This window comes from Calonectris borealis, chromosome 2 (assembly GCF_964195595.1).
Source record: "Calonectris borealis chromosome 2, bCalBor7.hap1.2, whole genome shotgun sequence".
Classification (NCBI taxonomy): domain Eukaryota; kingdom Metazoa; phylum Chordata; class Aves; order Procellariiformes; family Procellariidae; genus Calonectris; species Calonectris borealis.
In genome coordinates this window covers 149,073,998-149,097,131 of record NC_134313.1, presented here as the reverse complement: position 1 = coordinate 149,097,131, position 23,134 = coordinate 149,073,998, and the positions used below count along the sequence as shown (strand labels likewise).

General features: G+C 39.3%; 1 protein-coding gene across 1 annotated transcript in view; it reads right to left on the bottom strand.

Moving 5' to 3' along the window:
- Positions 1-23,134, bottom strand: part of CACNB2 (calcium voltage-gated channel auxiliary subunit beta 2) — a 251,979-nt gene that overhangs the window by 226,716 nt on the left and 2,129 nt on the right. Inside the window, exon 2 of the mRNA XM_075143896.1 lies at positions 13,385-13,477. Within this exon, the coding sequence (XP_074999997.1) occupies positions 13,385-13,477 (93 nt within the window). The remainder of the gene's footprint in view (positions 1-13,384; positions 13,478-23,134) is intronic.

Genomic DNA, 23,134 nt, shown 5'->3' with positions numbered 1-23,134 from the left:
ACTGGGGCCGGGGGGAAGCTGTGCACTTTTGTTCTGCAGAGGTGAGAAAAGCACAAATGAAGAAAAGATCTGCCGAAATTATAATACCTCAGACCCTACCTGTTCCCATGGATGAACTTCTCCTTTTTCATTTAATCAAGCAAATACTGCAGCAGTGGGTTTCACTATTATTTCATCTCTGTTTCCCCTGGTGATTACTAACTCCCAGCTAAATGTAAGTCACCTACAAGCGCTTCCACACAACAATGAAACATCCATATCTACAGTTACGAGCAGGAGATGAAGTACCAAAGACACAGATTTTTCTGTGTTTCTGGGCTCCATTTACCATTTCTGGAAGAACTAACAGGACGTTCTCCAAAGCAGATACAATGGATGCATGCTGGAAATAAGCCCTAGATTTAGCTGACCCTGCTTTGTGAGAAAGCACAGGGTGTAGCATAACAAAAAGTGCATGACATCACATGTCAAAGGAGACCAAAGGATTTTCTGAGTATGGTGTACGGATTTAGCTCTGGACTGACATGATGAATCTTGCCAAGGCAGAAAGCCAATTTCTGATAGAAAGAAGAATACCAGGTTAAATACCAAATTCTGAAGTTGCGTTGAACTGGATTTCACCACCGTTGACTTTCAGGCATATAACGGAGACCAGTTAAGTAAGTTCTGAGTTGCACTCTGAATAGCAAAAATTTGCAGGAAGGATAAAATGTGATACTGCTGTGTACCTGAGACTGCCAGGAGTTTGGTCATTATATATACAGAGAGAGATATAGATTTATAGATTCATGTAAAATATGTCTAAATTACATATTTTTTTATATATATATACATCCATAGCAAAAAACCTTTCTACTTAAAATGTTCATGATCAAACTGGAAATATGTAAGATTTCTAGAACTACCAACACTTGTAAGTACAGTCCTAACAGATTCAGAGGAAGTCTCCAGGTTCTGGAAAGAGAATTGTAAGTGCAAATGTAACCACAGAGTTTTATTTTGTCACAAAGTTTCAAAACTTCTTTGGTCCGAGATGAATGCTATTCATTTTTTTATTCTTTTGGAATGAATAAGTGTTTAAATTACAACTCTTTCGCTTGGTATCATAAAGTAATTATTTATGACACCAGTCTGTGAGATATGGGTCCTTCAAAATGCATGGAAGAAGACAGGTGGAAATAGGCAGGGTGTATGTGAAGTCTCCCAGTGTAATTATAACACATATCCATTGATCTGGGATGACAACAGTCTACAAGTACTTGAAGAAAGTTAACTAATTGCCAGAAATAAGGGACAGGGATCTCTGAAACAGCGATTAAATCTAAGTTGCGGACAACAAAGGAATTATTTCTATCTTTTCTAAATTTACTACTTCCTTCTAGAAAACTTTGCCAAGTTCCAAGAGGGTATTTAAAAAAAAAAAAAAAAAAAAAAGTGGCCTGCTAAGAGTGTATAACTATTGAGTAATACAACTCCATTCTTTTTAGAAATGGAGTTTAGACTTTGATGGAGTAAAGAATAGCTCATAAATCCTTACACTGACCTCACAGATTTGTGAGCACTCTGCATTCATTCACCTGCTGAGATGGCAAGTCCCTCACAGCGTCTTGAACCTGTTGGTCAGTACGACATCCATAAAGCCCACAAAACTTACCACACATCATGACCGTGAGTCCGTCAGTTAACATGGGACATGTACATCAAGCAGACTTACAGAAACCTTATATGTAAGTTTTAAAAGATATTTAAAAGATATTTTCCTCATTCAAGAACAGTCAACCAACAAAACTTCAACAAGTTATTGTAAATTAGGGAATATCTCTCATCAGAGGCTTATAATAAATGTGACTGTGTCTCATAAACAGTTAATGGGTATTATTTGCGTATAAAGGAAACTGCATTTAGGAGATATAATACAGGCAGTGTACGGAATATGCTTTGCTTCTCAATCCTTTGTTACATTTTTAAGTTGTGGCTTAGATATTGTTCATTTTCAAGTGTGCCACCAGAGATCCTAGCTGTGAGTGTGAATAAAAGAATCCAGTCCCACTGGAAGAAAGATGACATTTCTTGGCTCTTTTTCAAGACAGAGTAACTCACATAATCTATTCATAGGGTTTCTGCAGTATTTATGGTAGTTGTGTCAATTTGACAAGCTATTCAGGCAGATGCAAAAAAAACATACAGTTGAGCAAAGAGATGAAGAAACACAAAAGAATCTACTGGATTGAGATGAGACTCTTGAGCCGGACTGGAAAAGGAAAGCCACTGTCCTGTTGAAAAAAAAAAAAAGTCTTACTTTGGACTCCTCCTCTAAATTCATCTTCTTCACAGGTAGTCTCCTAACAAGACCTGCTGGTTCATGCAGTTGTTCAGGAGTTTGTAGACCTGGACCCGAGGGTAATACTTTTCATTACAAGTTACAGTTTAGTGCACATGGGAATTAGATACCTCAAAGTGCAGAGCAGATGGTCTGCATCTCTCAGTGAAAACCTTGGATGCAGGCCTGTATGAACCCCAAGCTTTGACACAGACCTGGTGATCACAGGTTTTCTGGATGTGTGGAGTTCCCCTGCACAGTTTCCCTTCACTAGCACTTCTCCCTTGCCTCCATCCAAGCCCAAGAGATTTAGAATTAGTCACTCGGGTTTAAGAAAGAGCATGTTTTGTGGTAAACAGAAAACTTTCAATACAAAAGCTTTAATACAGCATTAATAAATCATCTAGCTAGTTTAACTAGGGATTTTAGGAAACAGATGCAAAGAGAGGGAGGCATCGGACCATCACAAAATGGGTATTAGCGGATTTGCCTCAGAGCAGAGGAAGAGAGAAGGACCTAATCTGTGGCTGACTGGTTGGCGCAAGCCCACTGTCTATCACAAGGACACTCTGGCAGAGTGATTGGCTTCAACTGCTGTAGCTAGTCAGGGCTGCACTGCTGAGAGAATGGCAAAGCATGCACTTCGAAATAAGCGGTTGTTCAAATAAGAACTGCGTACTGCTAATGTACACTGGTGTTCTTTAAATTCAAACACTACCTATGGGAGGTAATCCCAAAATTTTCTGCAAAACTGCTGACAGAGCATTATAACCTTCAAGCAGTTTCTCTCTTCAAAACCTTCAGCAATATTTTACCTAGCAATGCAAATTCAAGTTATTTTAAATTGCATGCAGTCTTTCTAAAGTAAATAAATATCACACGTAGGCTGAACACCGTGCAAAAAATTTAAGTACTGGTCTAAGTAGCTCTTGCTTATAAGCAATTAATCAAATAAGATTAGAAAAATCTTAAACCTTCCACAGTTAAGTCATTTCCATAAAAAAAGCACACAGCACACTGCCAATTCTTCCAGACTATCTCCAGTGAATCACTGCTTCTTAGGCCTCAAACTGGTGCTGTCTCTGTTCCACTTGGCTGTGTCATTTCATTCGGAGGCTTTATCTCAACACCACACTTTATCACCACACTTATTTATTATGTAAGGTGTTGACTCATTTTCTACATTCAGATTTCAAAGTATAGTAACAGCATAGTTGGTCAAATCTATTAATGTGCTTTCATTTCTTTGTCATGTCCGTAACAGCATTTTAAATACTGCTCACTTTTCTCAGATAATAACAGAAACATGAAGATTTTGCAAATTTTACCCTTCGATATCTTCAAACTGCTGATGGAGTTTGAGCAAATGTTATTTCTCATAAGCATGAGAAATTTTATTTTAACATATTATTTTAGCGCGTTATTTAACAATACAAGCAGATTAGGAAAGCATCTTATTTCCATTTCACTTTAAATGGCAGATGATGGATAAATTGTAGCTAATGTTCGGAAGAGATGTGTAAAACCAACCAACTTCTGATTATACTCTATTACTAACTGGCAATTTCCTCGGCAATTATTTCAAGGACAAGGCTGAAATAATCTTTAATCTTTTCTTATTATAAGCAAATATTTCCTTGACACATTTCTCTTTCAAAAGAATTCCTAAAAAGTAAATAAGGTCAAAGAAGGTGGACAAAGAATGATTTATTTTTCAAAGAGTTATGCATGCAATAACATGTTTTTAGAAAAGTAGTAAGGGGAGATTACTGAATATATACTGTCATTTTCATAGTTTGTAGGAAAAATAAACCCAACTAGCCATGCTTTCTACAGGAACAACGGCACCTCCCTTCAACTCAGTTCCTCCAAAAGAAGCATCTGATAAGCCATTTGAGAGCCAACTGGTCAACTATGGCTTAAAACTGTATTTCTAACACAAAAGACATAGCATCTCAAGACTTCTGCTTTTATGCTGACTTAGCTAGTTTTCATCCTGTAACAGTCTTCCCAGATTTCAGAAATACTTTCCGGTTCAATCTGCAAAACAACTGAAAACTCAAAAATATCACTGGAGGCAATAGGAGGAAAGACATCAAAGGTATATATAGATATATTTCTCCTTTTTTCACTTCACCCATCCTGCCCTCTTTCAGCTCCTCACTCATTTTCAAGAATCAGTTCTCTTCCCTACCCAAGACTTGATTATCCTATGGGTAAACCATCTGATGACAATCATTTATCATATAGGAGGCTACAGGTTTATGCGGAGCTTAGAATTAACACTATGCATCTCAGCAGGATTATTAATTACCTCCTTTGGCAGAGGTGGAGGAATTCAGATATCCCACAATATCAGATTTTAAGGAAAGGTAGCTTTCCAGTTTTTCATATACCTAGGACTGTTTCAGGTCCTACTATTTTTCAGGCCAGTCATATTTGGGAACTAAAATGTTATGTGGCCATCAATGAAAAAAATGTGCACAATTGTGCTGACATGGATGTCACACTCTAATTCAATGACCAGAAAAAAGCTTTACTGTAAATTTGTTTGAAAATTTACAATTCATTTTAGAAGTAGTAGAGCATAAAGCTTTTCAATGAACCTGATATTCACATAAAAGTCTGAGTGAGATCAGGTGAAAAAAGCAACATTCAAATATACAGAAATATATAATCAGTGTTGGAAGTACTGTCTAAATACATAGCCCAAGAGAAGATAGCTCTCTGCTGCGACTGCCCATAAAACTGGCAACTTCATGACTAACTGGACAGAAATGGCACTTGTATATGTTGTAATATATCTACTTAGTGAGGTATGACACTCCTGAGTTTGAGCAGGAACGTACTGATGGGGTATCGTGAAAGACAAAAGATTCAGTAGATCCCTCTGGTTAATTGCAAAGTACCTTCCTTTACTCCCTGAGCCCTCCCAGTGACTAGGAGCAGCCCGGCTCCGCACCGAAGAGAAACTGAAGCAGCTTGCTGCCCATCGGCCAACCGGCGGTTATTTTTCCTTGAAACCGCTTGCATTTTGGAGTGGAAGATGACATTTGCTTTACAGAGGACCAAACTGTTCCCTTGTGTCTGACATTCATTCCCAATCAAAACCATACAGTATAAATGCAAGCCCTGAATGCAATATTTAAAATGACAAAAACCATTCCAGATTTAGTTTTCCTTAAAAGGAACTAAATCAGCAGCTATGTTTACGGTGCATTCACACATAATTATAAACTTGAACTTTGCAAGTGACTTAAACCACCTTATTTCTCAAAAAAAACCCCATATTTTAAGGCCTTGTTAAAAAAAATTTCCAATGGACTGCTCCATTTAAAAAAAAAAAATTTAAAAAACCAACCGCAAAACAAATCCATTCCAACTAAATAGGCCTGTAAGAAAAAGTTGTCAATATACTGCATTTATCTTCCTAAATTATTTTTGACATTTTTTTCATTAGCTATAATTAAATATATGCATCAGAACTCTTGTCCCATTGCAGATACTTTGTATGTCTGTGCTGACTATAACTAGAAGACATCTATGATAGCATATAATAAACCTTGCATCTCACCACGATTTTAAAATTATTATTTTGAGTAAGACAATGCTACACATGAGAACTAGAAACCGCAGTGAATTTCCTGGGAGAAGCAGGGGACAAAATAAAACAGAACACTTGATTCTCATTCAATTTTATTCCTAATTTTGTTCTTAACTGTTTACAACTGTGTAGTTTTTTCTTGCAGCTCTGGCTATACCCCACCCAGAAGACCAACAAATACTGGCAAGGAGGTTCTCGGCACAGCTGTAAGGCTTTGAGAGGTTCAGCTCATGCAAAGCACACTCTGATTAGCACAAAACTGCAAGACGGAGACTGCCAGAGGTCAATTGCCAGTCATGAAGATATTTGGCCAAAGAGAAAGCCTAAAAACACAGTTAGACTTAAGCCTTTCTGCTCATTCCCTATGCCATGCACTATGATGGAAGAGTCTCCAGCTGTATATTCAGCAAACTTGCAAAGATGATGCTTTACCTCCATCCGTTTGCTTAACTGCTAAAAAACCCCTCACATCTCTGACTGCCTGAGCAGCTGAGCCCTTGCCTCCTCCTCCTCCCCCACAGCACGGAGGCAGCCCTGTCACCTGCAGAAATCCCACATGGCTCAGGGATGCACAAGTCCTGTCGCGCCCTTCGAATGCTCCACTACAAAGGGACGCATCTGATGCTGCCAAACTTGAGTGCAGGCTGTGGTAGTTCCTGAGCAGCTGGAAAGCCCCATTTCTCCTCTCCCTGATAGACCCAGAGGAGAAGCCCATAGCCAGGAGGCACACGTGAGATGGCAGCAATAGGAATGCCAAAGGAGAAGGTCCAACAGCTGCCACCAGTGGGGATGCCACCTCCCACCTCAGGGCTCGCGTCTCCCTCCATCCTCTCGCAGGAGGCCACATATGTCCTCTCTAACACCTCACAACACCCACTCATCATCTTAGCAAGCTCAAAAGCAGTGCTGGCAACAATCTCAGCAGCCATTAGATATGAACCCCATCTTCAAAATTTCATAGTTCCCACACTGCTGCTCAGAAAAGGATGTGTTGACTTCAGCTGCATGCAAAGTAACTTCAAACAGGGCTCCTATCCTTCAGTTTTTAATAAAGTATTATATTTAGTTGTTCCCCCCTGTAATTTTCTCACACCCTGCTACAAGAAGAGTAAACGGAAGTATAAGAAGAGTTTTATGATGCTTTGCCTGTTTGTTTTGGTTAGAGGGTGTGTGGTTTTTTTAAACACATGGCAGCATTTTGATTTCTATTCTTAGAAACCATTTGAGGCAAAAAAGGGCCCATGAAAGAATTGAAGTCCGCAAATGAACTTCCTTTCCGCTGGGTTTTTCTCAGCCATCTCCCCTCCAGTCACGCATGCCAAAATCCCATGCTTTACAGGGGCATCTGTTCTCTTCTCTCCAGGCCAAAAAAGGAGACTTTTCAAACCCTTTCTACAGCTGAGGAAATCTATAGCTCAATGAGTCTAATGTGATTTTCCCATGTCTACAGAGCCTAAAGTGCAGCTTCACAACTGCCACTGGAAGGGAAAGACCCTTTCTCCTCCCTCCACCCCTCCTCCTTCCAGCCACACACTCCCAGTCCAGGCCTCTTCTAAAAGCTGTCCTCCTCCCACTCCTCCATCTAGCTGGTTTTTACCACACAGCTGACGAACGGAGATATCAGCCATGAATGAAACTCTACATCAACAGCTGAACTGACATATTCTTACGAATCCCTACACTGCTCTAAGCCTTTCACCCACTCTTCCGCTGGGAACTTGGTGTACTTCCTACAACAAGAAATACATAAAAAATAGTCGCTTTCGCATACTAGTACTGCTCCTAGAGACGTTACCTAATTTTCTATCATAACAGATACAGACTCACTGCATTTGACTAAAAAACAATTGACATTGCTTGATATAAACAGCACATCACCCCGAAACTACGTTGCCTGCCCATGATTTAAGGTCACACACTGGCCTTAATGGCAAAGTTTGGTGGCTCCCGCTAACGCCAGAAGAACACAGCAGTACAGACGTCATACTCCATATACCAACCCCAGTGTAAGGTGGCTTTATCCAAGTGCAATACATTTCCTTCAAAACCTTATAATTCACAGTGAAAAACACAGGATGCCACAATTCCATCAAATTAAAAACCCACGAAATAGGGGTTCTAATGTGTTTCAAATAAGCAGGTGTTCTAGCACATATCACTTGTGTAAGGCTTCAGTGCAACCACAGTAGCAAGCACAGGCCACAAGCATCACTGCTGTGGCTTTCAGTGAAATCAGCAGAATCAGAAAAAAACTGAACCTAACAAAATATGCCCAGACATTAGCATCAGAAATAACAGATGAGAAAATTAAGCCACGCAGCAGGTACATTTTCATGTATTACAATCAGTGTTTGCACAATACCTCTAAAAATTCCTGACATAACTCGTTTTATGTGTAAAAGCTAAAGGCAAGTCTGAAAAGCTCCTTTTTTCTCTACAAGCCAAACATGTCTCATAATTAGAGGCACATAAAGACTGTAAGAATATATTAATTTGCAAATGAGCTTTTTTTTAATTATTTATTTAGATTTTCTGGCTAGCCACAGTCTTGTTCACACATAGTCTTCAAGAAGCAGGAATAGCCCTAGCAGAGAAAGCATAAGCAGGTTTTCAGCATAAGATTGTTAGTACTGGGCATTAAGACCAAAGCTAATACCTGTGCCCACTCTACACCAGCTCTTCGCAGCTCAGCCTGTAAATGCATTGCCTCACTGGCAGGCTGCGTGTACAAGCTGAGTACCTAAGCTCTTCCCCTTATGAAAAGAAAAAAATCAAAGCTAAGCTCTATATCGGGGGGGGGGGGCGGGGGGGGAAGCAATTAAAAGAAGAGGAATACATTTCTGACATGGCCCAGTTCTCTGGTGAACTCAAGATTAAGAGGCATGTTTATGAGCAAAACTAAGTCAATATTTTCAAATCATTTTTAGTGCAAATCTTAGTTTTACCATTCATAAAATTCAATAGGTAATTACACAGCTAGGCGAACGTCCTTAGAGGAAAGTAGAAGAATAATGAATTCCCTACATAATTATTTATAGCTGTGTTTTTGAGTGAACACAGTGTAATAGGCATCAAGCCAATATTTAAAGGCAAAAAAACAGGTTTGTAAAACCTTAAATATTTCAGTAAGCAAGTTCATAGTCTACAGTCTATTTCACAATCTAATCTGCCTATGCAACTTAGATGCCTCTGTGATTAATCATTAGGATTTAAAATAAAACCTTGACAAAGACAGGTCCAGAAGTGCAACCGCAAAATATGTAATGCTATCAGAACATGCAATTTGCTTAAAATAATGTTGCTGGGAAGTGCCATAGTGTTGTCTGCAAAATATTTTGTCTGATCCATATTTTGAAAAAACCCTTGGGAACAAAATCATTACCACGCATCAGTCAAAATGGCAGCAAGTAGAGATCAGATCCAATTCAGTCTTTCCTAGGTAACCCTAAGAACAAGCTGCTTATCACTCCAAAGCTCAAAAAAGATGATGAAAACTACATAACACAATGTTCTTTAGCTCCCTAAAGACAACTGATTAAAGTTAGTTGGGAGCTGATTGGTGTGCAATGATGCTTCTGCTTTCCAAATACACTGCTTAATTGCCAATACAACTTCACAACACAACAGAGGGGAAAAAAATTCTTCCCTCTCCTGCTATTGAAAAGTCAAGCAGTAGCTGCTGGCAAGTGAAAGGAAGGCCAAGTTGTTGTTATTTTTTTAAGCTTCAATATCATCACTAATATTCTGGAGACAAAACTAAAGAAGCAATTTTTTAACAAACAAATAGAACATGATCCAAAACATTCTCCTAAAATCTCATAGATTTTACAGTGTCACAAGTAAAAAATAGAAATAAAAATCTATATCAATAGATAAAATTCACAGTACAGAGGAGGTTTAACTGGATTGAAAAGAATGGGGTTTAACTTTGTATTTTATATATATATAAAAATGCTCTTGCTTTAGTTTAATACTTCTTTTATGTACATTAGAAAAAATACTGGATAGATTGCTCTGCTCTATTTCAGCACTCTGAAAAACAGATTTAAATGGAAAAGATTATTGCATACAGGACTGTGCAGAGTGCATTTCATTCTCCTTATACAACAGCAGGAATTTTCAAGCAATTTGAATAAAATGTTACTTTGTTCTCTCTCATTCAAATAAAACTAAGTTGGCATTATTTTTAGTACTGTAGCATTTGGTATGCATTGCAGGAAACTTGCCAGGTACATATCGGAGCCAGAGGTGCATATGTCCTTAAGGAAATAGCAAAATGCAGACGCAATAAAGCTTTGTCAATGTAAGTAATAGATACTAACTCCCTCCCTCCCGCAGCAGCTTTAATTTAAATGGCCAGCAGCTCTGTGGATTCAAACGACAGAATCCTATATCCTTGCTCTTGCACAATACCTCCACTGCCTTCCACATGCATAACGTTCTTTAGGACTAGACATATTTGTCTTCTTTTATCCAGCACCAATATTTTTCTCTGTTAGGAAATGTCCACTTTCCATCGATGCTTACGACAAGAACCTGCACCCCTCTCGCAGCTCTCCCAGTTTAAGGACAGGCCAGCTAAATATGACGCAAAAGCACCTTCCAAACATTTTTTCTTCTTTACGAGGAACGTAGGCAGACCTCAGCAAATGTTCAGGACAATCCCAGGATTCCTTCTTGAGTGCAGAAGGGAGTACTTGTAGAGATGCACATAAAAGTTGCAGGACAAGTTAAGACGTAAATGTGAAAGGAGACAGGAAGCGAGGGGGGAAAAAAGGAAGTCGGAGGAAAAAAAAGGCAGCTATAGGCATCATAAGCATCGCTGAAACAAACAGGTTGTGTGTATCCCACGGCTAGATCAAAACCACTGCCAAAAAAACCCAAAACCTCTTTCCAAGCAAAAATTGACTTCCCAGTTTTAAGATAGCAGTAAAATAAAGTAACGGAAAATAAATGAGTACATCATTGATTCTACTGGGTTTGGATTCATTTGTCCACTCTGCTTTTCTGCAGCTTTCACCCATCTCAGGAGAAACACCAAATTTTTGGAGTCACCTTTTCTCCTACAAATGACTAATTCTGGCAAAACAATTATGTTCATTTATACTGTGTAAAATATCCTCCAAGAAAGACAGAGACAAGAAATACACAGCACTGAGGTAGTTTCTGGGAAGGACACAGCAGCTGAGCTAGCAGAAAGTGACTGCACCCGTTCTGTTTAATATCTGGGGCACTGGGCACCCTGGTCACACTGGTGGCAATTCTTCCATAATGCAGGAGAAAAACAAGCTGTCCCAGGAGGAGAATCAGAGCAGGAAAGCCTGTTGAAGATGCAGTCCAAGCTCTGAAGTAAACCTCTCAGCAGCAACTGTGAAGAGACACTTCTCTCATACATCTGCTACCACTCGAACAGCTCTGCCTGTATATTACTTACTAGGAATGTTTTGTGATGATCTTCTTTTCTAAAACTTATTTTGGACAATCTCACATAACATATTTATCGATTGACATCCCTTCATTATCTTCAGTGACAATACCGTTTCAAAACTGAGTTTTGCTTCAGCAATCTACTGCTGAATCTATTAAACCTGTTTTTTCGTAGAAGCCTATTTCACCTTTAAGTCATTTGACTTTAAGTCATATCACTTGAGTAACTACTAAATTTGGATTTATTTCAGGGAAAAATATAAATCTCTTCTGTAAAAATCTACACTTGAGGTAGTCACACTCTATGCTCCCTCTGCAGTCCTGGCAGAGATATAAACAGTTTTTGACTGTAGCTCACCAACCCTGTTTTATATGTCTGTTTTGAAGATTTGATAAATCATGCCCCACAGTCTATAGAGCCCAACAGATCTCCACTGACTACAGGAGTCCACCTCAACACCTATATTTAGTCTGATGATCCACCTCCTTGTGCTACATCCTCTTTTCCCTGCTTCCCCTCATGACAGCAAGAAGAGATACTAGAGACCAATTTCAGACTTCATTTAGGTAAACAAGAAAGGCAAAGCACTGTGTGCAGCCAGTGTAAAATAAACACTCATACTCTGCTAAAAATGTTCCAGACTGAATTCAACATCCACGAGGAGCTAAGGAAAACAGCAACACAGATTTTTTTTACAAAGATTCCTTGGAACTGGGAAATCCTGTTGCTGCTCCCAAACACTACTTGGACTGTTTTTTTCAGAGTATTTTTAAACAGGGCAAAATATCACAAATAAGTAATTTATTGATCCAGGGTTTCCACCTTCATATTGTTCACTGCCACTGAAAAAAAAAATCCCATGATTAATTAATATTTCATGCCTATGTCCAACAGACACTGAAATGTAATAGCGGCCTGACTTTATCAAATCCACAGCCTATTATAAAACCTGCTAACATGATCACAGCAGGACAAGGCAGAAGAATTTTGCAAACAAAAGATGTGTACTGATACAACCAATGCAACAGCAGTGGAGCCATTAAATGTTTTGAGATGGAGGAACGTGCAAGACAAGCCGGTAGAGAAGGAGGTCTGATGCCTGCTTATGGCAAAACCAAAAACTTTGCAAAGAAACCTCCCAAATTCCAGAATGCCTCCAAAAAAGATGGCAAAGTCTGCATTTGCAAAACCACAGCTTAAATCAGCAGGGCATGAAGAACTGTATTTCAGACTCTGCACAGGCGCAGTTACTGTGATGCCCTGGGTACCCTTCATGCTCTCCAAGTTGTGTCAACAATAAGCACACTGAAACTCACTCTCCTTCCACAAAAGCACAGCTTCAGTAGCACTGTTCTGCAGCCAAAGACCACACTGGGCTCTGGATACCCTTCCCTACATTTTTTGTCACCTCTGTTGGCCAGATTGAGCTGTCCTCCAAGCACCCAGACAGGTCTGGGATCCCCATGAGGCTCCACTTGGGTGTCCCCCTTCAAGGGAGAGACATGTAGGCGCAGGTCACGGGAGCCTACGGCACCGCTCCATCCTCTACAGGCCTTTCAGCATCAGTGCGATGGGGACAAATGCGGCCAGGGATTTCCCCTCCAACCCATGCCTTCCAATAACACTGGGATGTGGGAGGAAAGCATCTAAGTTAACACTGCCTCGCACAGCACTATTTTAAGCAGGAAAACCCTGAGGACTGGTAGGGTTTTGATGCTTTCTCCCAAATGTTGCCACTTTAGGTGCTCCCATCAGACTCCGCCTCCTCCTCCAGCTTTAATCACCTGATGGCAGTAGACTAACAAAAATAATGAAAACTACTATACATGGAAATGAATAAGAAATTTAAAAATATTTTTCTGCCAAGATCAAAACAATAGCAACCAAATATTTTTCATTGTTCCGGCAGAGACTTCTGCTATTTCTCACGCTACAGTATCACTCTTTGATTCGATAACTTACCAAGAAAAAATAATTACTTGAACATTAACATCAGCAAGCCATCCAGTCTTTTAAAAGCTGAAAAACATACCTGGCGTACGAAACTGTTAGAGGTAGTGTCAGAAGACGTACTCCCATCTGATCCTTTAAATCGGTTTTTTCTTCTTGCCCCTTTACCGTAAGACTGTAAAAAAAAAGATTAGAGGAAGAGCATTAGTTTGTGTTGCCCAGAAAGATTTTGGTGCAAGCATCACCAACGTCTTCTAGGCCAGCAGGGATTTAGACGATCAGCTTCGTGCCAATTAATAAGCACATATTGCATAAGTAACTGATGGGACTACGTGTGCAAGTGCTCACCAACGCAACTAGGCTTGGCCAATTGAGCCCTGAACATTTTGGGGTTTTTCTCAGATTCAGGTTTGGAGAAGCATTTATAGACCTGTATAGTTGTAGTATTATTCACGCAAGTCTCAATGATTAAAAACTACAGTTTGTTTTGCAGCTACTTTAAATAAACAAGCTAGGAAAGGAGATACTGGAGCATTCTCCAGTACGTCACAGCTATCAGCCAAGTCAGCTGAGGGAACATTACACAGCAAGAAGTGACCAGCAACTTGTTGATTCAGATACAATCTTACAACCGAGGAAGAATTTATAATAATAATTTTTTTTCAAAAAGTTGAAGTAAGTAAAAGCAGTATAACAATAAAAAAAAAGGACTAAACATGTAACTGGAAAAGGGATAATATACAACTAAAAAGCAAGGGATCATTTTTGTCTATTTGGAAATCAAAAAGACACCAGGAGAAAGCAATGGTTGGCTGAAGAAAAAATGATTAAATTATGGTTTAGAAACACAGCAAATGGCCCAACCCCCCCAAAAAAAGCTGTTTGTTCTGCGCGATGAATATGGACCATCAATAAATATCATAAAACAAATTTCAAAAAACATGAAAGTTTAAAACTATGCTATTTGCAACCACTTATTTTTGTGGTGACTGTAAATCATGCCATGACAACACCTCGGACCCTTCCCAGGGCGTCCCTCCCAGATATAGCAAAATCTTGCAGATTTGTTCTGCACAACTACATTAGGAGACAGTCCTTCCTATCTAGTCACATTGTTTAAATTAATCTAAACTTACATCAAACTCATGTCTTGACTACTTCAAACATTATTTTCCTTGAGGTTGATAAATGCAATTTTTTTCCTCACTCATCATGCTGCTGTAAAGGTCATTTTACTAATCCATCTCTCTGGATCACGTCTCCTGACTTTAAATACCTCCCACAGTTCCCTGAAATAAACAGGGTCTTTGTCTTCACGTTCAAGGTCTGCCTTGGCCTATTCCCAATCTTAGCTCTCATCTTGCATTCAGCACTGAACTTTCGAGTTCCACAATAACTCAGGGGAAAAAAAAACCAACACAAAACCAAACACCAGCCTCCATCACCTACATGCTAAATTTTCAGAGAGTAATTTCATATCCTCCCCCATACGATCTCACAATTCTTCTCCCAAGAATAAAAAATCCTTTACAGAAATCTCATTGTTCTCCTTAAAATATACAACAACCAAAAAAAAACCCTTTTGATAATAAGGCACTAGTGTGCTGATATCTCAAAACATTACACTAATAAATTATATTACTTATCCACTATTATTTCCTAGAATTCCAAGTCCATGCATCTGCATCCTGCTGTTGGTTTTGGCCCTGAGCCGCTGTCAGTCCTGGGGTTAGGCACGATGAGAAAATTATCATCAGCTTACTGGAGGACGTGGCTGGGCATGTGTTACAACACAACAACCTGGCCCTGATACAGCAAACCCGGGGATAAAACTCTGCTTGGGTGAATAAAGCGTGTCCTTCTCTGGGCTCGGGCGACCTTCAGAGCACCACGCTGAGCTTTGGGGCTGCGTCCCATCGGTTCTCATAGTAGGGAAGGGTGGGCTCCAGCGCAGGCTCGGAGGCCTGCTTAAAATCTCATACTGGCAGATTTTTAGGATCATGACTTCAAAATCTGAGCTGCAGCTCTTAGCATATGGTACCATCGTATGGTAAATATGACGGAATATTTTGCAATCTAAGAGCAATCGAGGAGGACGACAGATAACCACTACTAACTTCAGATCATTTGTCAAATTGACAAATCCAGGTAACTTGCCGCCACGAGATGCACGAGAACAATCTCAGGCTTTATCTGGACCATTAAGTGTTGGCTCTGGGGAAGTTTAAAGCACTGGTTGAAATCTAATATTATACCAATCTTTTAGAAAGAATGACTCAAGTAACAATAGATCTGTCAGCCTGACACTAATTCTCAGCAAAAATAATTTAATATCTGTTATGTCACTGAACTAACAATGACTTACAAGAAAAGCAATGACTTTCCCCCAAAATACAGATTTATGGGAAAGTTATTTTGCCAAATTCATATGATTTTTACAAAACTATAAAAAAGCCATGTAATAAGTTTCTGAAAGGCACATGAACTGATACTACACACGCTGGTTGGGCAGAACTATATAAAAATCAGCTACACATTATGGGGATGAAAATATGACCTTCTCCTGAGTCTAGAACCGTAACCCAGTATGTCACAAAATGTAAAATGAAAATTGAATGAGAAATTACTTTACATGGTTGCATTTCTAAAAGGGTCTTTGACAACAGAAGAACTTTTTGATAATAGAAGGGTCTTCATAGATCTATAAGAATAAAAAGTAGATCGGAACCACCGTTACCAGCAAATTATTCAAAACATTTTCCAGTTACTGTTAGAATAGACAGTTCTATGAGAACCATCTTTTTCCACCCAATATAATACAGTATTCCACTTAATATAATATAATATTAAGGTATGTAAAATACATAACAAGTATCTTTGACGTCAGTAGTCTTCAAATAAAACAACATCTTGAAATCAAAATTTACCTCTTAAAAATGGTTCTTACTGACATGACTGACTGTAGTTATCTGCCAACATTCTGACCCTCTTTTCTCCAATTTTTGTGGAAGAATATGGGAATATACTTACAAAAAAATAAAGAATCCAAAACATTCACATAGCAGCTCAAGAATATAAAGCATCTACATAAAGATCACACTATCTAGGCAATTTCATAAATAATGTACAGTATACTATTTTGTAATCCCCAAGGAGATACTAGAAAAAATGTACACATATTCTCTTTCACAAACATATTCTTGTATTTGTACCCAGTTTCTACAATATTTATTTTATTTACAGAATCATACTGTTCAGTTTTATAACACAAAAAATTACTACAAAGGCAGAAGAGGGACCGTGTCTAGAGTGATGAGGATAAAACAAATGAGCAGAATAAAAACGCGTTACAAGCACAGATAAAATGCACACTTCTCTACCTGCATAGCAACACCTAAAAGCATTTATTTGGGGCAACATCACATGGCAAATCCAGCTCAAACTGAAACTTACTTTGATTTTTCAGTTCTTTTTTTCTGTGTATGTGCATAGCAGCATGTACATTTTTGTTCAAAGTCTTATAAAAAGTGAAAACTATTCAGGAGCACAAGCTAAACACTAACTTTAAACACAAAAAAACAGTTGATGTGATGGCAGGCCATGGCTACACAATGTAGGGAAAGTCAGTTTTACCGCTGCTTTTGTGCACACAACAACTCTGAATTAGAGGAAAGGGGGACAATTTCAGCACATGGGAAAAGTGAGATTTGATGACTCTTCTCATTATTTTAAAGGATGCTAATCTAGGATTACATTTGTCTTCCAGGCCTTTCAAACTTATTCCCACAGTCAGAAATGCCTGAAACTTTCTTCTAAAAATGAGATGTCTTCCATAAACAAAACAGATTCTTACATATTTTAAAAAATGATTAAACATCTCTGTCACATGGAGAATCATGAATACTCATCCTGTCATATTCATTATGTTTTGCTTCTTTGAGTGTATTTTTTCCATAAGAGCTTAATGCGAGAACAAGACCTTTGTACAAAAAAAAAAAAGCCTACCAGTTACTTTCAATTCTGGAAAACAAAAAAGAAATTTTTTTCACAATGAACTCAATATGTTACTGTGATTTTCATATTAAAATTAGCTGCCTTATCTGTGTTCTGTGCAGCAGTTGGCTGCAATTAGGTAGCTAAAAATAAAGGGCTGAATCATGATGTGCGGACATTGGCCAGTAAAAGCAGCAACACGGGGCAGTCTTTCTCAACCTATACCTCTACCTAACAGAGGAACCATAGGGGACCAAAAGTCTCTGCACCCCTGTGCCCAATCGTAACAACCTCGAAACCTAGCATAACTGGCTGCCCATGGCATACCATCATTTGCCCCAGCTAACTGTAATACAACCGACTCTGGCACTGCGAACAAGCCTGTTTATATAAAAAGTTTGCCAACAGGAACATTCTGACTGGATTTCAGCAGAACATCTTACACAAGTAAAATTATGTATACATGTAAGTGTTTACAAGATCAAAGCTGTAGCTTGGTTTATTAGTCAGACATGTGAAGTTGTTTTAAAATCGGCTGAGTTGCCAGAGACAAGAAGCACAACACATGCCCTTATGTTCTACAGCTTCTTAAAATACCTGGCAGACAATGGTATTGTCTTAAAAAAACACAAAGAAAGCCCTACCAAAGTAATCTCATAAAAAACATTTCATCAAAAAAGTCTTAATAAAGCAAAGAAAGACTGTGCTTTCCAACTCTGATGTGAAAGTACATTGTGCAACCTTTATTCAGCCCATCTAATCAAACAAAATATGGGAATCATATGAAGCATTAGAGGCATGCATAGCACTTTCCTGATAATTAACAGTTTCATATACAATTACCCATTATTGCAAACAGATGAGATCAATGTTGCTCAGTAAAACCCTTTAATTTTAATGAGGTTCTGCCTCAACACATGAAAAGCATGCACCCGTAAGATTTAATCCTCTAACACACACGACAAGCAGAAGGCATGGTTTATCCCTGTAGGCAAAATACTATCATCTAGAAGAGGGATTATAAAACATTTAAAATGACCAACTACCTACAACCAGGGAACTGATCTTCAGTAAAAGTCTTAAAATGCCCTTCACCAGTAACCACTCCAATGGTATTTTACATCAAAGCAGAGAAAAACAGTATACACAGGGTTGAGTCTGAACATTTACTAATTTTAGTGGGTAAAATAGCATCAGTCATTGAGACTGATACCATAGTTAGTGGCAAACATGAACCCTTCAAAACTATCCTATTGGCCTCATTCAAAGAATAAAGGAAAGGTGCAGAAGATTTAAGCACTGATCTGGAGTCAGGTCTCAAAACAGAAATAATGATGCAGGAAAGGAACTGGAGAGAACAAAAACAGAAAATAAAAATTCAAAGCTGGAATGAGGCTTCACCATCTCAGATGAACAAATGACCAATTACAAGGATCAAAAGAATACCTAAAGGTAAAGGAAACAAGCAACCCCCTGAAGGATTAGAGAATTGCTAGAAAAGTCAGAAATGAAAGAGTGCACTAAGCATTTTTCTTTCCCATGCAAAAACTTTAAAAGATATTTCAAAATGCCCATGTCCCAGACAAAGAATAGCATGCCAGGATGGTGCAGAACATGTACATCCAGCTCCATCCACCTCTTAGAAAAACAAGTAGTTGCCACTTTAATCAATTCCTTACAACGAGGCAACAGAATGTTCCTGTAGGTCAGACCTCCTGAGCCCTCTCTGGGCAATGGCCAGGCTTGCCACCCCTCAGAAACGACACCCTCCAGCTAGCAGGTGGTGCAGCCTCCAGCATCAGCTGCGTAACTGTAAACCCCCATATCCACGCTCAAGCAACACAAACTGGATGTCTTTGGATATAAAGGGTCAGCTAGAGAAAGAGACATGAATATTTCTGATCTTTGCACCACAAATCACACTAATCTCATAACCGAGGGGTGGTCAGCCTTCTGACAGTACAAGCAAGGGCTGGAAGATGTACGCAGACCTTGGTGACGAGCTTCCCAGCACTCCACAGCTCCATTCCATGATGGGAACAGGGGCAACGGGGCAATATTGGACATAGCAATATATCCTGGCTTGCCTCTGTCTCAGGGCCAGGGTTTCAGGTAAGCCTACACGATCAACACCAGTGCAGCTCTGTGACAAGCGCTCAGCCCTGTGACATACCTTCAGTGAATAAATTGTCTGAGGAGCACAGACTCATGTCCCCATAGCAGAGAAGAATCCCAAGGTTAGGTCTCAAAACCTGAATTTCTTCAAACACACACCATTTGCTATCAGGACACAATTCAGAAAAGACAAGACTTCCTTTCAGGAATCCTGTCAAAGTGAGGATCTCCATGTACAGTCATGGAGTTCACACAAGCTACAATGCTGAGTCTGCTAAGTCCATTCCACAGTCCTTTTATAAAATCTTCCACCCAGTCCTTTTATAAAATCTTCCACCTACATCAAAAAAAAATCCATCCAAACAAAAAAACCACCTCCCTAACCCACAAATAATTTATTTATCCAAACTTGCATACATAATCCAAAAATAAGTATTTGACAGATGCTCCATTTTCCCCCATTAAAAAAGAAAACCCATTTCTGCTGAGAAATCTGTAACAGGGTTAAATCTTTGATGTTCTTTTCTGCTGGCCTGTGATAAAGCCTTGCCAGTACTGCAGCTAGAAACATCCCAGTTCTCACCAGTTCCTACACTTCTAAGCCATATCCCAGTACTCTTGCCCTGGCCTCAGACCAAGTCACCTGGCAGTTTCCACCCACCAGACAAGAAGTAGGGGATTTGGCCTGCTCTCCTTCTCCCCAGTGGCTTGGGAACCCACCTCAGTGCAAATCTGCTGCACATCTCCCTGTAACACCAGCGATGAAGATGTCTGCTCGCAACTCAGCAAAACAGGAGCACACAACAGCAGTAAGTGTTGAAGCTCATGCCCAAACCCCACTGTGCCTCCTGCAGCCTTTTAAGATTGGCAACTACAGTTGTAGGCCATGTGCCTGCTCCTCCCCACCTGCTCTCCACGGATTTCTGTATTTCTCTTAGACAAGCAAACAGAAAAAGAGATCTGACTCTATGACAGAAAGGTATTTGCAGAGAGCAACAGCCAACTATGGGGAAGCTTCCCTCTGCTAAGGGTCTGCTGCCCTGTCGACAGAGACCAAGGCAAGCCCTTGGAGGGCAGGAAGGCTGATTTTGGTTACTTTGTGTTATTTTGAATCTCTTCTACCTCAGCGCAGAAAAGAACTGAGTAAAAGAAGCAGAAGAAAAGTCACTGAGACTTCAGAAAAGCCAGCCTTGGAAGAGTACAGGAACTTTTCATCCATAACAGTTTGTAATGATAAACCGCGAGACAAAAACAGATCGTCTCTAGATTGTCTCTGTCGTTACCAGATACTCAGATAAGTTAGGACTGAAACTGCTGAATTGTTCCAGAGGGATTTTACACTCTAGGAAAATGTAAAATACAATGATCATAAACTATATATGCTGACGATGTGTAATACCCAAGCGGCAAATAAATGCCTCTGGAAGAGAAGAGCATGCAAGATCACCTATTACTGATAGAGTCAGGACAATGAAAAATAAACCCGAAGAGCAGAGAAGAACCACAAGAAAAGTAACAGCTGAAACTTGAAGGGCTTTCTTTAGTGAAGGACTATTAAAATTTATTTTTGTCGGTAAGGAGTACAACACTGAATCGAGGTTACCACATCAGGAGTGAAAATACGACCTCTTGCTGAGGACCATGAGAAAGTCCGATGAATGGAGTTTGATTTCATCTCATCTTCATTTGTATATGCTCCACCGAACTGCTGCCACATTGGATCTGCCTTCTAGGGATGCTGCCAGCAGAGAGTAAAACCTTCCATGCCTCTACAATGAATGGTTATTGTTACTATTTAAGTAAGCAAGGGATATAAATTTTGTTTGTTTATCGCTTACAAAGTATTCTTGCAAGCCAGTACTGGGAAATACGCTGTCGCAAAATGTTTATTTGAAGAACAGGTAAACACAGTATGAATTGTGACAAATCAGCTCAGCTGAAAGAGAGCAGCAGAGGGCAGTGTGATTAATCTGCTGAGAATAAATCTTTGGCTATTCTTTTCATTCCTCATTACCACAAGACAGGCAGTGAGGGGATGGTGCTATGCAACTGAAAAGATAGCTGGAGATCCAGAAAGGACAACAGTCAGTGCTAGGGCCAAATAACTAAGCTGATATTCTGGCGTCACCACATGCACATTACTCTAAAATTCACGTTAAAATCAACTGCAGTCAATACAGAAGGAAAACTGAACAAGCCTGTCCCTAACCCCACGCCTGCAGTTTTACCTTCAGCAATGCAACCCGACCAGCTGGAGCCAAGCACTCCTGAGATGATGAAGCCTTTAGATTTGGAAGGGGGGAGCACGTAACAGTACCAGGGCACAGAGGAAATCTAAATGCAAGTGAAAGAGACGAAGAAAAGAATCAAGAGGAGAACCGTTTTCATTTAAAATGTGTCAGGTTGTTAGGACCTGCATTGACAGATGATGCATAAGAAGGCAAGAACAGGAGGAAGATAATAATGGGGAATAGGGAAGAATTCATCCAGGGTAAGACATCTTCTCCCTCCACAAGGTAGTCTGTAGTTGCTTGATGCAAGGTTTCATTACATTTTCTTTGAAACATCTCGTATAATTTACTGATCTGATTTGCTATGACTGTTCCTATGACACAACACAGGAAGCTTTATGATGAGAAAATAGCAATAAAAATTGAATCTAATGATTTCTGGGGACTGAGGGACTTTGAAGTAGGATCAGAAAAGAATTACATGGGAGGGAGATAGAAGAAGAGAGGCCAAGAGTTACCATGAAAGGCATTAATATGCTATGCTATAATATATTATAAACAAATCAGCATAGCATCTGAGTTAATTAAAATGATTAATTTGAATATTCGAGTAATTCAACTTCCTAGAATTAGGGGGTTCTTGAAATAAAGAATTAAAAAGAGGACTGCAGTTGATTTTTTTAAAAAAAAACAGATACTGATCATCACACACTGATGCATTTGAACGGAGTTTGCTTGTTTCATGATTTCAGAAAATCCAATGCTGATTTTATTACAAAAGGGCCACACCTAAAACTACCACTTTGCACTGACATATACCTGGACGTCACAGTGTAACTGTTGGCATATGCATTCATCTGGATAAAACTGGACATCTGAAACTACACCACAACTCCATCTGGACTAGGATCACAGTGAGTACCTAGAACTATGTTTTTACAGTAATATGGACTTAAAAGCCACAGAATTTTAGGTAACACAGCATAACACACCAATACCTTGTCCCCATTGCAAAGAACTTCCCACGCAGAGCACCGTATAACTGTCACGATCAACACCTAAAGGGATTTTATTTTGTTTGCAGACCTTGTTAGGAAAATGCATTACGAAATAAAGGCTATCTAGGAATATTTCACATATTTAACCACCTTTTAAGAGTAATTACTTCCAGAGTGTTAACTACATTCACTCCTCTGGCAAGTGGTGACAAGTTTGGCCAAAATTGGTGGACAGGCACGATCAAAGACATCGACCATGATGTACAGCCAGGTTAAAAGAAATCCTCAGCTTTGCAAAAGTAAAATTCTTGGATAAGAGAAATTTTGAGGCTTGTTACAACTCTACAAAGACTCTTCAATTATATTTCGCTAAATCATAATTCCCAGAAGTAGCATTTCAGAGAGAATACTTTTAGGAGTGATATCACTCCATAAGCTCGAATGTTGGTGTTTGGTTTTTTTTTTCCTGATGCATTACTTGGCATGAAATGTTTC